This window comes from Netta rufina (assembly GCF_964035555.1).
Source record: "Netta rufina genome assembly, chromosome: 25".
Lineage (NCBI taxonomy): Eukaryota > Metazoa > Chordata > Aves > Anseriformes > Anatidae > Netta > Netta rufina.
The window spans coordinates 1618317-1631686 of record NC_140149.1 but is presented as its reverse complement, the minus strand read 5'-3'; the positions used below and the strand labels follow the sequence as shown (position 1 = coordinate 1631686).

The 13370-nt window shown below is 41.3% G+C and overlaps 1 protein-coding gene across 1 annotated transcript; it reads right to left on the bottom strand.

The window, feature by feature from the left end:
• Positions 1–1254: 1254 nt before the first annotated feature.
• Positions 1255–12984, bottom strand: KCNJ5 (potassium inwardly rectifying channel subfamily J member 5; the record flags this gene model as incomplete). The annotated part of the gene is made up of 2 exons (XM_084301686.1): positions 12039–12984; positions 1255–1601 (listed from the first exon to the last, which is right to left on the bottom strand). The coding sequence occupies exons 1-2, from the start codon at positions 12976–12978 to the stop codon at positions 1255–1257; spliced, it is 1287 nt and encodes a 428-aa protein (XP_084157812.1). The 5' UTR covers positions 12979–12984.
• Between the last annotated feature and the right edge of the window lie 386 nt (positions 12985–13370).

The window sequence follows — 13370 nt, the reverse complement described above, 5'->3', positions numbered from 1 at the left end:
CATGGAGAGCTGATCCTGTTTCGGACTTATTTATAGGAAGGAAACTTATGCAAATAATCTGATGCAGATGCATTAGAAAAGCCACCCAAAGCAGATACACTGCATCAGCTCATTTAGTACAATTTACAGAACAAAACTTCAATCATGTTAATCCTGTTCTGCACTATTGTGTCTTCCAGCTCAAAAAAGTGAATGTTGCAGGGCCAAATGCCAACCAGCATGCTTGCACTAGTGTGGCCAGATGGCTTCAGTTATGTCAGTGCATGTTCCCATTAGCTATAAGAACATCGTCATCTAAACCCTTATTTTAAGTATGTATTTTATGGAAGAGCAGACAATTTAGCAAACTGTCACTTACCCAGTCTACCTACTCCAGGGACTCACTGTGAAATTCCAGATCATTTCAAGCTCCCAGATGGCTACATGTTATGTTCTAAATCAATTGGAAATGGGACACCCAAGACAGGGGAAAAACAAAACAAAATGAAACAAAACAAAATCTTTACTGGAGGAAGATCTAACCTTTCTCTGATCATGGGCAGCCTATGAAACGTATCAGAGTTTCCATGAAAAGAGTGCACAAAGATGGTATTTCAGTTTGAGAGGATAGTCAAAAACATTGGATAAACATGTTATAGGTTTACAGTGAAAACTATCCTGTTAATGTCACACATTTTTGTGGGAACTAAATGACAATGACTGTGATTTTGGAGGAAAACACTAAACTAACTAAACTAAACTCTGTTTGCAAAAATGCTGAAAACAAAACACTCCACTACATACCAGAGAGTTTTTTTCATCTTCTTTTAATTAAGCAGTAACAATGTCTACAACACATTGACTCACAAGTTAAGTGAAGGTATGAAATCACATTCTTCATACTGAGATGGGAGATTCTAGAGTTTTACTTTTTTAATACTCTTGTGAGGGAGAATAAGTTTTGAATGTCCAATGAATGTCTTTTGTAACAGTCAGCGGTGGGAATTTCAATTTTAATCATGATTGTATTTAGTGAGCCTTGTCCATAGAGATCAAAATACTTTGCGAAAGAGTGCAAAGCTCAGAACCTCACTGTACAGGTAAAAGAGAAGTGAAACTGAGGCACAGTGCTGTGCAGTGACTCGCCAGGAACAGGCAGGCAGTAGAGATCTGGACACAAATCTCAGGTCCCTGACTCTCAGCCGGTTCCTGACTTGCTGGGCCACAGTCTCCCAGTAAGTGTACGTGGTTATCTACTGTCCAGCAGTTCTTGTGTTATACAGGCAGATTTTCTTTCACCTCTCCTGCTGTCCCATTGGCTCCATTCATTCCTGCAGGCTCCCTGTCTTCTTCCTCTTCCTCTTCTTCCCCTCTTGCTGTCTCTGCTTCTCTGCCCCCGCTCAGGAGGGTGGCACTGGAGAGGTGGCTGAGGAGCTGGCCTTCCCGGCGAGACTCAGCCAGCTCTTTGGCACAGCACACAGGAGTGTTGGTCTCGTAAGTGCTATGGAAGCTGTTGTAGTCAACTTCGTAAAAATCCTTCTCCAGGGTGAGGACAGGAGTGAAGCGATGTCCCCACAGCACCTCAGTGTCCATGTAGGAGCTGCGAGCCTGGCAAGTCATCCCTGGATGGAAAGAGAGGGATGTTAAATGCAAAGCTTCCTTACATGCTCACCCAACCACTTCTTTCATTTAAAAGCACTTTCATGTTATCTCCATACCGGATTGATCTGGGACGTAGAAAAAACCTTTGCTTATTAAGTCTCACAGAAGGCTCTATCATGAAAAAGAGCCCTCAGAGGAAAAAGGGGTGGATTTGTCACCACATCTTCAGATTGTATCCTAAACCCCGCACTGAAGGGTTTGAAGTCTGGTATCTCTAAGCAGCTTCTCTCTGTCCTCACATTGCTGTGCTGAGATGCTGCTTGCTTGTGCGGCTGCTACTAGCAGCACTTCTGGTGAACCATGTGCTAAAATGACATGCGACCCTGCCAATGCACCTCAAATCCTAACTCACACAGTAGAGTGAAGCACTGCCCTGCCAAAACACCTAGCTGCCTGCACTCCTGCTGGGTCTGATGCTGTCCCACCTGAGCTACAGCCCTACCAACTATTCCCCTATTCCCTTCTGCACTCAGGTTAAGGCAAGTGATATAGCCTGAAAGGTGAAGAAGGCCCCAGCTCCTAGTGATTTATATGGCACACTGGCTTATAAATACCTTTGGAGGGTTCCATCCAACTGTATCCAACAGTTTTGCTGACCCAAAATCCACATTACACAGTCAAGCTCATAAGCATATTGAAATCAAAATATTCATGGATTTGATATTGAATGAACAGTGGGCAATATGAAACCAATTTTGTCCAGCTTCTTCTCACAAGGATCAGGTTTTTTTATGTACTTTGATAAATTTTGAAGAGAAGGTTTGCAGAGCAGGTGTAAGCATTTGGCTTTGGCAAAACTGCAAATAACAACTTCCTTTGGAGTCACCTGCTGATTGACAAGTCAAGGTTGACTTCTCTTCTGAATATTTGTCTTCTGCTTGTCCTAAATATGTTAGATTTATGGACTTAATTTTGGTGAAATGTAGAAAACCTGACTTCACAAAATTATCCCACTGCTCTCTTTTGGAGGGTGAGAGATAGGCCTGCTTGGAATACATTCAAAATATGCACTTAATCCAGTTCCCAACCAACACTTCCAAGTCCACCTCCCATAGCCCGAAGTACACAAATAAAAATCTAAAACAATGCACAGGGGAAAAATATCAGCATTAGGTGCTTCAGGAAAGATCATATGTATTGTCACCATGTGAGCTTAACTAAGTGTCTGAAAACTCAGAATAATCGGAAAACTTTTCCTTTGAAAAAGGGCGCCCTTGAAAAGTTTTTTTTTTTTCTTTTTTTCCCTGTCATAATTGCTATAGTTCATTAAAAGACACCCACACAAGCAAGTTACCCTGATGGTTTTACCTGTCTTTTATTGCTTTCCTTAGCTTAAAACTACCAGGATGGGAACGTATAGCTCCTTTTGGTTCTTGAAAGGGGAAAAGAGGGACAATGACACACCTGACACTTAGCAAAACAGAACTGGAAACTTCTCAGACAGAAAAGCCAATTTTTTTCCCCCAAAGAGAGCTGCAGGAGTACTTGCTTCTGGGCAGGAACAACAAGTACAGAGTTAGTCATAGTGTTGTAGCGTGTCTGCTTCCTGGACCAGCAGGAACCAGGAAATGCAGAGGCTGCATGAAAAATACAATAATGGAAGAGGAAAATTACCCCAAGTGTTTTTACCTTATGCAGAAACTCAACTTTTCAGAACCTTTTCAGAAAACTCAGACTTTGCTTTATTAGTAAAAATCTGTGTGGAGATCACTCCTGACTATATGCTTCAGGTGACGCTACTACATGCAGCATCGCCTGCCCTGGGTTCCTCAGTCCTTGAGGTGAAGACATTTTAATCTTCACTCCTTTCTATCAGCTTGTAAAGAGCAGCTCAACATGCAGGCAGCTTGTGGAGTCCTGTCAACTTTATGTTTTTTCTCAGACCCGTGTCACTGATGTTTATCATACCATTCATCCCCAAGTGCAAAAGCTTTTGTCACAGACTGTTTAAAGGGTCAATAATACAGGGTTGCAGGGCTAATCTCATGCTGGATAACCAGTAACATGTGCACATATGGTAGGGAGACAGTTAAAATAAACTACCCCTTTTTTCCTTTAGAACAGCTGGTTTTGTACCAAAATTCACAAAGGCCTTCAGGTGCTTCCTCCAAGCTCTGAGCAATTTCAAAGCCCAGAGATGAGAGCAGGAGAGGAGGCTGCTCATACTCATGGGATTAGGTCCTGTAAACAAACAGGTTGATTCGTACTGTGGCTTTCCAGGTGCTGCCTGAAGGTGTTGTGCTGTGGACCCCAGGGCCGAGATGGGGTGTCCCTGATAAATGTGGGGGCCTGAGGCACTCAAGGGGAACTCCTGCCTTGTTACGAGGGCCTGAAATAGCTCCTTCGCTGGGGGCAGTACCTGACAGTGAACCTGAACTCCAGAGACACAATCACAGTTATCTCCTGCTGTAAGTATTCAATTAAGGAAGGAACAATAGAAAGCTTTCATCAACCAAATACTGCACACTGCCAGCTTCCTGCAGGAGCTGCTTTCTGTAACCCCAGGGGTACACAGAGCCAGCACAATAAGACAACTTGTAATTGCTTCATAATCCCATTCAAATATTCCTTTTTAGCACATGTGCAGTGGTATTTTAATTGCGTGGGGACATACTGCTTGGCAACTCCTACATTACCCAGTAAACAACAGCATTGTCTCTGCTTCAAATTCCATTAAGTGCCTGCTTTGCAGGCTGCCCTGTGCTCTCCAGCCTGGTTAATTAATGCATCTGTAATGTCCCTGGCTAATTATTGCCTCTATAACTGCAAAAAGATGACAGAGGAGGTGTGGAAACAATAAACCTTACTTTTATTAACAGCACATGGATGCAGCCACTTTCAACTTGCATACAACGTGCGCTGAACATCAAAGTTTCAGCTTGCACTGAGGCTGAGTAATTCACCAAACTCTCATCTTTCAGACATTGCTCTGGGGTCTCCGCACAAATAAGTGGTTTCATTTCACAAGCCTTGCCTATCCAAGTCCAGGGGACATCTTAGGTGTAGTGAATTGTCATGTCATATGCTGACATCCATCAAGAACCACACCAACCTTGCCACTGCTGTTTTCCTGCAGTGCAGGAGCACTGTCCTGCCCAGCCCTGCCCCAAGCACTGACATCTCAGCATGCATGTGCAAGAAGCTGGGGGAGATTTCTTGCAAAAATAATCGTAACTTTTTTGGTCTTGACAAATATTGCTAATCCTTTCTTAAAATAGATATAACTACATATTTGGGGTTTAAGCAGCGTGGTTATTTGGTATAGTTACAGAAAAGGAAGTAAGTGGCATTTGGTGACTTGGGCTTTTCATTTAAATATGCTTCACAACAAAAGAATATCCTCATTTCCCCTTTGTCAGTACAAGCAGATGTGTTTCAAACCTTATTTCCAAATAAAAGTCACCAAGATTTTTATTTGTCAAGCATATTGATTTTTCCAGACAGTGGGACCATTAAAAGTTTAATTTTCTCCTTAACGATCTGGTTTAAAAATGAAAAAGTATTCTTAATATAAATTTGTACAAATTGTCAATTGTATAACATGTAAAATATGTAAAATCTTCAACTTTCAACTTTTAGCTACAGCTTTTTCATCTCATAAATTCATAGCTTTGCTTTCAGTTGAAAAAAAAAAATCAATTTTAATTGAAACCAGAAAAAAAAAAAAAGTTATAAGCAGATGCACCAAATTTTCAATAAAGCTAGAACCAGTTCCAAGCTTTTTAGAAAGCTGGAGACTGTCCCCTGGTTTCAGGTTCTGCAATAAACAATTCATTGAGTTTTAATGATAATTTCATTATAGCAGAACCCTAAGAAGCGGATTTTTGGTCTGTTGGCTGGAGTCACTACATCACAGACTCAATAATAGAGCTTGTGCATGTTCCTGTTTAAGGCAGCTGTAGATGCCTTCTTAAACTGCTTGTTTTGGGTTTCCAGAAGATGAAAAGATGCAAAATATATTGCTACGTGTATTAAACCAGGTGTTTCATTACATTCAAGAACAGAGAGAGTCAGTGAGGAAAGATTAGTGGGTAAAATAGGTGTCAGGGAACTCTACCAAAAGGCACTTTTCTGTCATCAAAATCAGTTGGGATCAAGCAGCTTACATTTTATCAAAGACAAAAGAATGTTAATACATGCTGATAAAAAGCAGTTATTTGATGGCTCACTCAGTAAGGAGCCTATTTTTTTTCTGCAATGTACTCAATGGGAGTTGCAGATTTCAGAATGTTTCTCTGCTTGCAGTGCCGCTGATTATGCAACTGGAGCAGACGCTTCTGGCTCTGCCACACTGCTAAGAAAAGGGGAAATTCTGCAGGAGATTGCTCCTGATTTCCAGGCCTTGTGTACCCTTAGGTTACCCGTTAAATCAAACTTCATCATCGTAGGCCAGATCTAACTGCATCTTGCAGCTGTTTGGTTATCTGTAGAGGAGCCAGCAGTCTCCCTCTGACTGTTGGAGGATGCACATTTTTTTAATGTACCAGCACAGCCAGTACCCTTCTTGGCAGTTTTACAGGAGGGGGCAAGGGCAAGAGGTCCACAAAGCATGACCAAGACTCAAGAAATTGCCACAGGCTTCAATCTGATCACATCAGCAGCATAGCTGAATCTTTCAGTACTGTTACAGCCTGGACTTTCTCAGTGGGTAGAGATATCCCAACCCCTGGGGCTGTCAAGACAACATTTTTCATCAGCCTAAAATTAACTCTCCTCATTTAAATGCCACAGAGCTCAGTGATTATCTGCTGGCAGCACGTCATGTGGATGCTGACTGTATGTTTGCCATATTTGCTGGGCTCTCCCTGCAGTTTAGACATAGATATTGCTGGAAGTGATTTCACTTCTGTGTCCTTGTTTTTATACACTATTGTATGCAGGGTGACGTTTTCCTCTGTACCAGGTACACTAAAGCTGCATAAAGTATACTCTGCTTCTTGAGCTGAGCTCCACCTACACTGCAAAAGTAGAGGAGAACTGATGGACTCAGAGGTATAGTAACAGACTGATGGCAAGCAGTAGTTATAAAAAATTTAATTCTATCACTCTAATTAAGCAATACATGCCTTTAGATTAGCACCAGCGTTTGGATAGTCATAAAATTTATTAGTCCCTTTACATTAATCAGACAAAAGAACACTGTAACCTCCAAAAAGTCAAAATTCCTCCAACTTCAGAAGGAATTTTAGAAGGTAGGAGCGTGGTCCTCCAATTATTTATGCTTGTCTCTTTTACAAGAAGAGTCTGCCCTTGATTCACTTTTATTTTTATGCCAGAGGAGAGTAATAGGATTTTAACTTTTCTAAATGCTCTCCAGGAATGTAAAAGCTTCCAGGCACTGAAAAAAAAAAAAAAAAAAAAAAAAGTAAGGACCTTAAGATTTAAAAATCTTGGGTTCAATTCCCCTGTCTCTACCAGGCAGAACCTGAGGCTCACACTGTATAAGTTTAGGCCCCTCACAAAGGTATTTATAGGGACTGCAGAGGCACCTAAGATGACTAGCCTGCTACTATCCACCTCTGGAAGACAACTCAGTTTGTGAAAAGAATGACTGGAGGTGTCTAGCTCTTCCCTTTAATTATATAGGCAGTTTCTGTGACAGTTCTGCAAGGTCCTTCGTGCAGAAAAGAAAACTTATTTATATGCAAAATGCAAAGCAAAACAAGACAACCCAAACCAGATGATGAATGCATGAAAAATCCACTCATTAATTAACTTCCTTTGTTCTCCCAAGAAAATCATGACTAATTTCAGGATTTCTTATGTTGTGACTATGACCTTTTTTTTTTTTTCTTTTTTTTTTTTTTTCAGCCACAAAATTTTACTGTATCTTCTGTAAAGATGGATAATTTGAGGTGCAAAAAGGTTACATTGTTACATTCTCTTAGGGACAGCATGAGGAATGGAGATGCGGGATCCTGACTGAGTAAACTGCTTGCAATCATGAAACCATGGTAAGCCAGAAGTGTATATCCCTATCCTTTCTTAAGAGTTTATTGAAACTTTGTTTAGCCGTGGGACTAATCAGGCCTTTGGACTGTCTCCTATGGGTTATTTAATATAGGTTGGAAAAAGAGGCAGAGAGAGCCAGTGAGGACCAAGGATGAAGTAAAAAGCACCAGTATCTCTGCCCAGACAATTGCAACACTGGACAGTGTAGATTCAGAATGAGGATAACAGGACAGCTACTGGTAGATTAAGTTTTGTTTAATTGTCAGTAAATAGCAGCAAAAGGGGAAAGTTGGAAGGGAAGAGAGTGTCTTCAAATTATTTTCCAGAAAGTCTATGTAGACTGCTTCATCACATGGAATGACAGTGAGGGCAAAAAAAAAAAAAAAGGAGCCTCCAATGTTCTTTAATTGAGTCAGCCATTTCTTCACCACCTAACCCAGTTTACTCTGCAAGCACATGGAGGAGGTGTGCAAATCTCCACTGCTTTTCTGCATTCTGGCTGCCTTGCTTGATATAGTAAGTTGAATTAGGCAACAGGAGGATAAAGGCAAGAGGCTTGGCCCAACAACAGCCTAGCCCTGCTCTGTCGACAGGTTGGCTCTGATTTTTGTTTTCACTGCATTTCTGCTTTTTCACAGTGGCAAGAAAAAATGTATTCACTTAGCAAACAGATTTTTCACCTTCAGTTTCTTTCCTTTTATTGTAGATCAAATTTGGGCCAGCTGATCTCGACAAGTGTCCCTTTAAGATATGGCACAAGAGAATTAATTCCCTAAACTAATCTCTGTGACCAATTCATTAAGTAAGCACTGTGAGTGATGCTGGTGCTTTCAAGATGCCCACAAAGCAGCACTGGAAGTCAGAACACTTGTCATCTATATTGATTTTGCCTTTACAGCGGTTATTTCACTCAGCAATGATCACCACGGATCTGTCCAGAAACCCAGTCTCCCTTTGGTGTTTTTAACCTGTTGTCAAGTCACAGTGCCACAACTGTACTAAAATATTGATTGGAAACACCCCTGCCAGTGGGCTTTCTGCTGCAGCTGGCTTCATGGGTTAGGACGTAAAATAGTTGTGGGTCCCTGGAGAGCTCTCACTTGAGTAATAAAATGTTTATTTTCTTCTTCAGGAAAATAGAACCACTGCATTTTAGGCTGGTTGATGTGTTTCTTGTGTGTTGGTGTTCTTCAGTTTGTTGTTATTTACCCTTTCAAAAAATTCAAATCTGCTGAAAAACAAAAATATTGTCTTAAACCACAATGTTTGTCTTTGTTAAAACAAACAAACAACTTGAAGCATTTTAGAAATTCGAGTCAACTTGAAACAAAAAGATTGTTTTAAATAACGTTTCATTTTGTAAAAAAAAAAAAAAACAAAAAAAAACCAGCAACAAACCAACAACAACACAAAAACAAAACACACACAAAAAAACAACACAGTGACTCACAGTGTTTGAACTCATTAGAATTTCTTCTACACTTCTTATTTGAAACTATTTACTATCTTTGCCTTCCACTGGATAGGAATTAAACTTAAATATCAATGAGAAGAGTTACTTGTTTGAGAGGAGGACAATGCATTTCATTTGTAATGTATGTCGTTGGTTAGAACTACTGGAAATGGTTATAAAATTGCTGTCCCAAATGTTTCAGTGAATAGTATTCACACTTCTACTCAGAAATTATGCTTAAAATTTCTTCAGTTATTTATATGTTGACAATTACCAAAGCGTAGTCAGGTCTGACCTGCTTTCCAAAAACCTTATGAAAAATATAGCTATTTTCCCCACCAGTGCAGGATCTATTCAGGGTATGATTTGTTGCTGTCTGCAAAGACTGGGTAACTTTCCATTAATTTTTCCTCCTGCCAACTACAGAGCTGAGCTGCCTCTGGGAGAGCACATGGGACTTGCTTCCCTCTTGTGTGCCATGAGCAGTGCTATATATGCTGACTGCATATACATGCAGTTATACCCCTGCATGGCTGCTGATTTTTTCATAGGAGTTTCTAAGGGAACAAATGGCCTGTTGTATTTTCATACTGTCCTGAACCTGACCAGGTTGTCACAGCATCATGATTTAATAGAAGTCACACTGCAAGTAAATTATACCATTCCTGAAAGCAGATAAAGCTTGAACAGTGTGATAGGGAGGAAAGAACCAAGAGAATTTGCTGGGAGCAAAGGTTAAAGTATGGAGGTATGGATTAAAGACCCATGAATGGGCTTATCAATATTATGAAGTGCAAGGACAAAGCAGGAAAGCAGAAAGTTCTGCAAGCCACTTTTGTTGTGGCAAAATATCACTCGCCTGGCTACCATGTGTCATTCAGAAAATCATCTCAGCCTCTGAGTCTGATAACAGCAGCATCTGAGGTCCGCTGTGCTCTAAGTTCAATGCAAACTGGCTCTTCTAGCTCTGTTTTTGAAGTTTCACAGCCTGCCTTCTGAGACCAGAACAAATCATTTCCACAGATGTATGCTCCTTAATATCATTACACACTGGCCTGTACAATCCGTCTGGGAGAGGAGCCCATTTGTAAAGCAATATTATTCCTATGCCATGCTTTTAATTTTGAGGTTGTTATTGATAATGACTTCCTCTCACACATATCTAGCAGGGGCTGAGCTTTCATAAGAGGATGGCAGTGCAGTAGCTTTTCAAACAGAATTTGATAGTGTCACAGTGCAGAGAGGAAAGAAGCTTTGGACGTGCAATGAACTGCATTCCACGCTCAGATTAAGAGGTTCTAGTTTCTGGTAATTGTTTAGGCTACAAAATAAGCTTCCATTACAAATCCTCCCCTTCGATATTCTTTTCCACCCACCCCTTCTTTTGCCACATTTCTACAATATTCTGCTGGGAAAGAATATTTGCCTAGCAATGCCACATGAATTCCACTCGTACAATACAGTACTCCAACCTAAGTGCAGTGTAATCTATACATAACCACCCATTAGCTGTTTGAAAAACTCAGCTATTGCTATTCACCTAATGACTAGAGGGAAATACTGGGAAACTGAATTAGGTCTCTAGAGAGCTGTCTTCAAGTGTGAAGGTCTGGAGTGCAGGGATTTGAGACTATTTCCCCTTACGTTTGACTGTTAGGAGACTAACAAGGACAAACCAGAAGAAAGGGACAATATTAACAGTAAGCAAAGGCCCAGAATCTGTAAGTCAGGATGCTGCTACCACCAAGGACTCATACCAAGCACAAACCCCTTGCAAGTGTTTCAGAGAGCGCTTATGCTTCAACAAGATGGACACGTCCCAACCCCACCAGAAAAAAACCTTGGGTTCACAGCACTGCCTCATAACTAGAGTCCTTAAACACCAAAGGGAAAAATTATTTATCGCATTTTCGCATTTCTGAGTCTTTCTAGGTTCCTACATCTCTAGATAGTAATTCTTTCCTCCTGCTGCCTGTAGTCCCATTTCCCTCGAAGACCCTGATTTGACAGAGGCATGCTGCTAACCCCAGGCTGAGAAAACTCGCCTGAAGGGAGCACCAGCATCTCAGGCTGCTTAAATGCACTTGCACTCCTCCTCAGCGCATAGCATAAATGAATTAGCTGCAAGTGGTAAAATGACCCCTAAAATGACCCCATGGTGCCATATCTTTTAGGTTCCAGAGTAAAAGCATCTTCCTCACCAGCCAGACACCCAGCAGATACACAGCATCCCAGCTGTGGAAAGGAGCCTGGGGACCTTTGTGGTCACCCGTTCACTCATCTTGAGAAGCACACTGTCACCTCCCTTTTACGTACCTTGAAAAGCTGAGGCACAAAACTTTTCCAGATTTATTATATACAGATGCAAACTCCTTTCACTGCCTGCCACAAATACACCCATAGGAGGAAAGTGGGAACCAGCTGAGTATATCTCCTTATCTACCCATTACACAGGATTGTTTTATGCTGTTAAACAGCTGCCGCGTTCCTAGAGTCACAAAAGCATTTTCTGTGTTTTTCTTCTTCGAGCTCTTTTTGAAAATCTATGTCTTACATCATGTGCAAGTCATTCCGTTTCAGCACATGCTGTTTTATGGGATATAGTAATACTTGGGCACTTCCTTCATAGTCTCCATTTAAATAGCAACACCACAGCAGTACCTAAAATATCAGAGTTACAGCCAATTTTTAATACTGAGGAGAAATGGAAAAGGATTTGCACCGTGCATTTTGATCACAGAAAATAAGAGAACTCATAAGTTGCTTCAGTCCATTCCTTTTTTCCCATGGATCAGTCCTAAGTGATTATGGACAGATCTTCATGTAATCCCTTTGTATGAATCCAGGACTTATATCCCACCTGAATGAGTCACAACAGAATAAATCCCAACATCTTCTCAGGTGACACTGACAGTGACATCTTAATGCCAAACTGCACTCTTTTTTTCCCTTTTCTCCCTCAAAATTGTGACTGATTTAGACAAGTGCTTACCTGTTGCTTCCACCATTCCTTCCAGGATGACCACAATTTCAAATTCTTCCTTCTCCAGTTGGGTGCGAGACATCTCCCAGAAGGGGCTTTTCTCGTTGATTTCATGTGAGATGATAAGAGGTGACACCAGGAACAACCTGTCGTCTCCAGTGTCAAATCCCACATTGATGTCTGTTTGATTCAAGGGGATGAACTCTCCCTCTTTGGTCTGTTTGGACTTAATCAGTTTGGCTCTAATGGAAGCCTCAACAATGTGGGAATTGCGGAGGTCTCCAACACGGAACATGAGACAGAGCTTCTCATCCCTCATGGAAATCACTGCATTGTTAGAAAACATGAGGGTTTCAGCTCTCTTCTTTGGTTGACTGATCTTGACAAACATGCATCCCACCATGAACGCATTGACAATGGAGCCCAGAATAGCCTGGATCAGGAGCAGTACAATGCCCTCTGGGCACTTCTCCGTTATGACCCTATAGCCATACCCTATTGTTGTCTCAGTCTCAATAGAAAACAGAAATGCAGAAACAAATCCACTGAGATTTTCAACACAGGGGATCCAGTTTTCATCTTCAAGATGGTCCAGGTCTCCCCGGATATAGGCAATGAGCCACCATATGAACCCAAAAAACAACCAAGTGATGGTATAGACCATAGTGAAGACAAGAAGATTAAAACGCCATTTGAGGTCCACCAGAGTAGTGAAGAGGTCACTAAGGTATCGATAGGTTTCTTGGACATTTCCATGGTGTACATTGCACTTGCCACTTTTCTCCATGTAACGCTGGCGTGGCTTCTTACCTTCTGCTGATATGAGGCGGGTTCGGTCAGTGGCAATGGGGACGTCATCTCGAGCCTGTTTGGGAATCTTCTTAGGTTCTCTGGATACAACTCCGATGTCCATGTCCTGGTTCATGAAGATTCGAGAATCTCCGGCCATGGCTGGGCTGAGGGAGAACAGAGAAGTAAAGTTTAAGACAGGAGAAAAAGAGCTGAGACAAAAGCCATTTCACTACTGTACTCTGTGTGAACCATTACATGACAGAGCAGGTCCACAAACACTGCAAATATTAATGCTACACTGATAAACTTTGCCCCATGTTGGTACAAGGCAGTTTACAGGCTGATTTTACATTAGGAAAGCTTTTTGCTAGAGCCATGTCATTCTTCCTAGTATTGTTCTGGGAAATACTTTGAAAGGCTTCAGCACTTTTCTCACAACAGCCACTTGCTAAATATAATGCTGCATTGAACTGGATGTCTGGATGTTAAGTACTGATTCATAGTACAGTCTCTTTAAACATGAACCACCTGCCAGTCACTTTGCTTAAT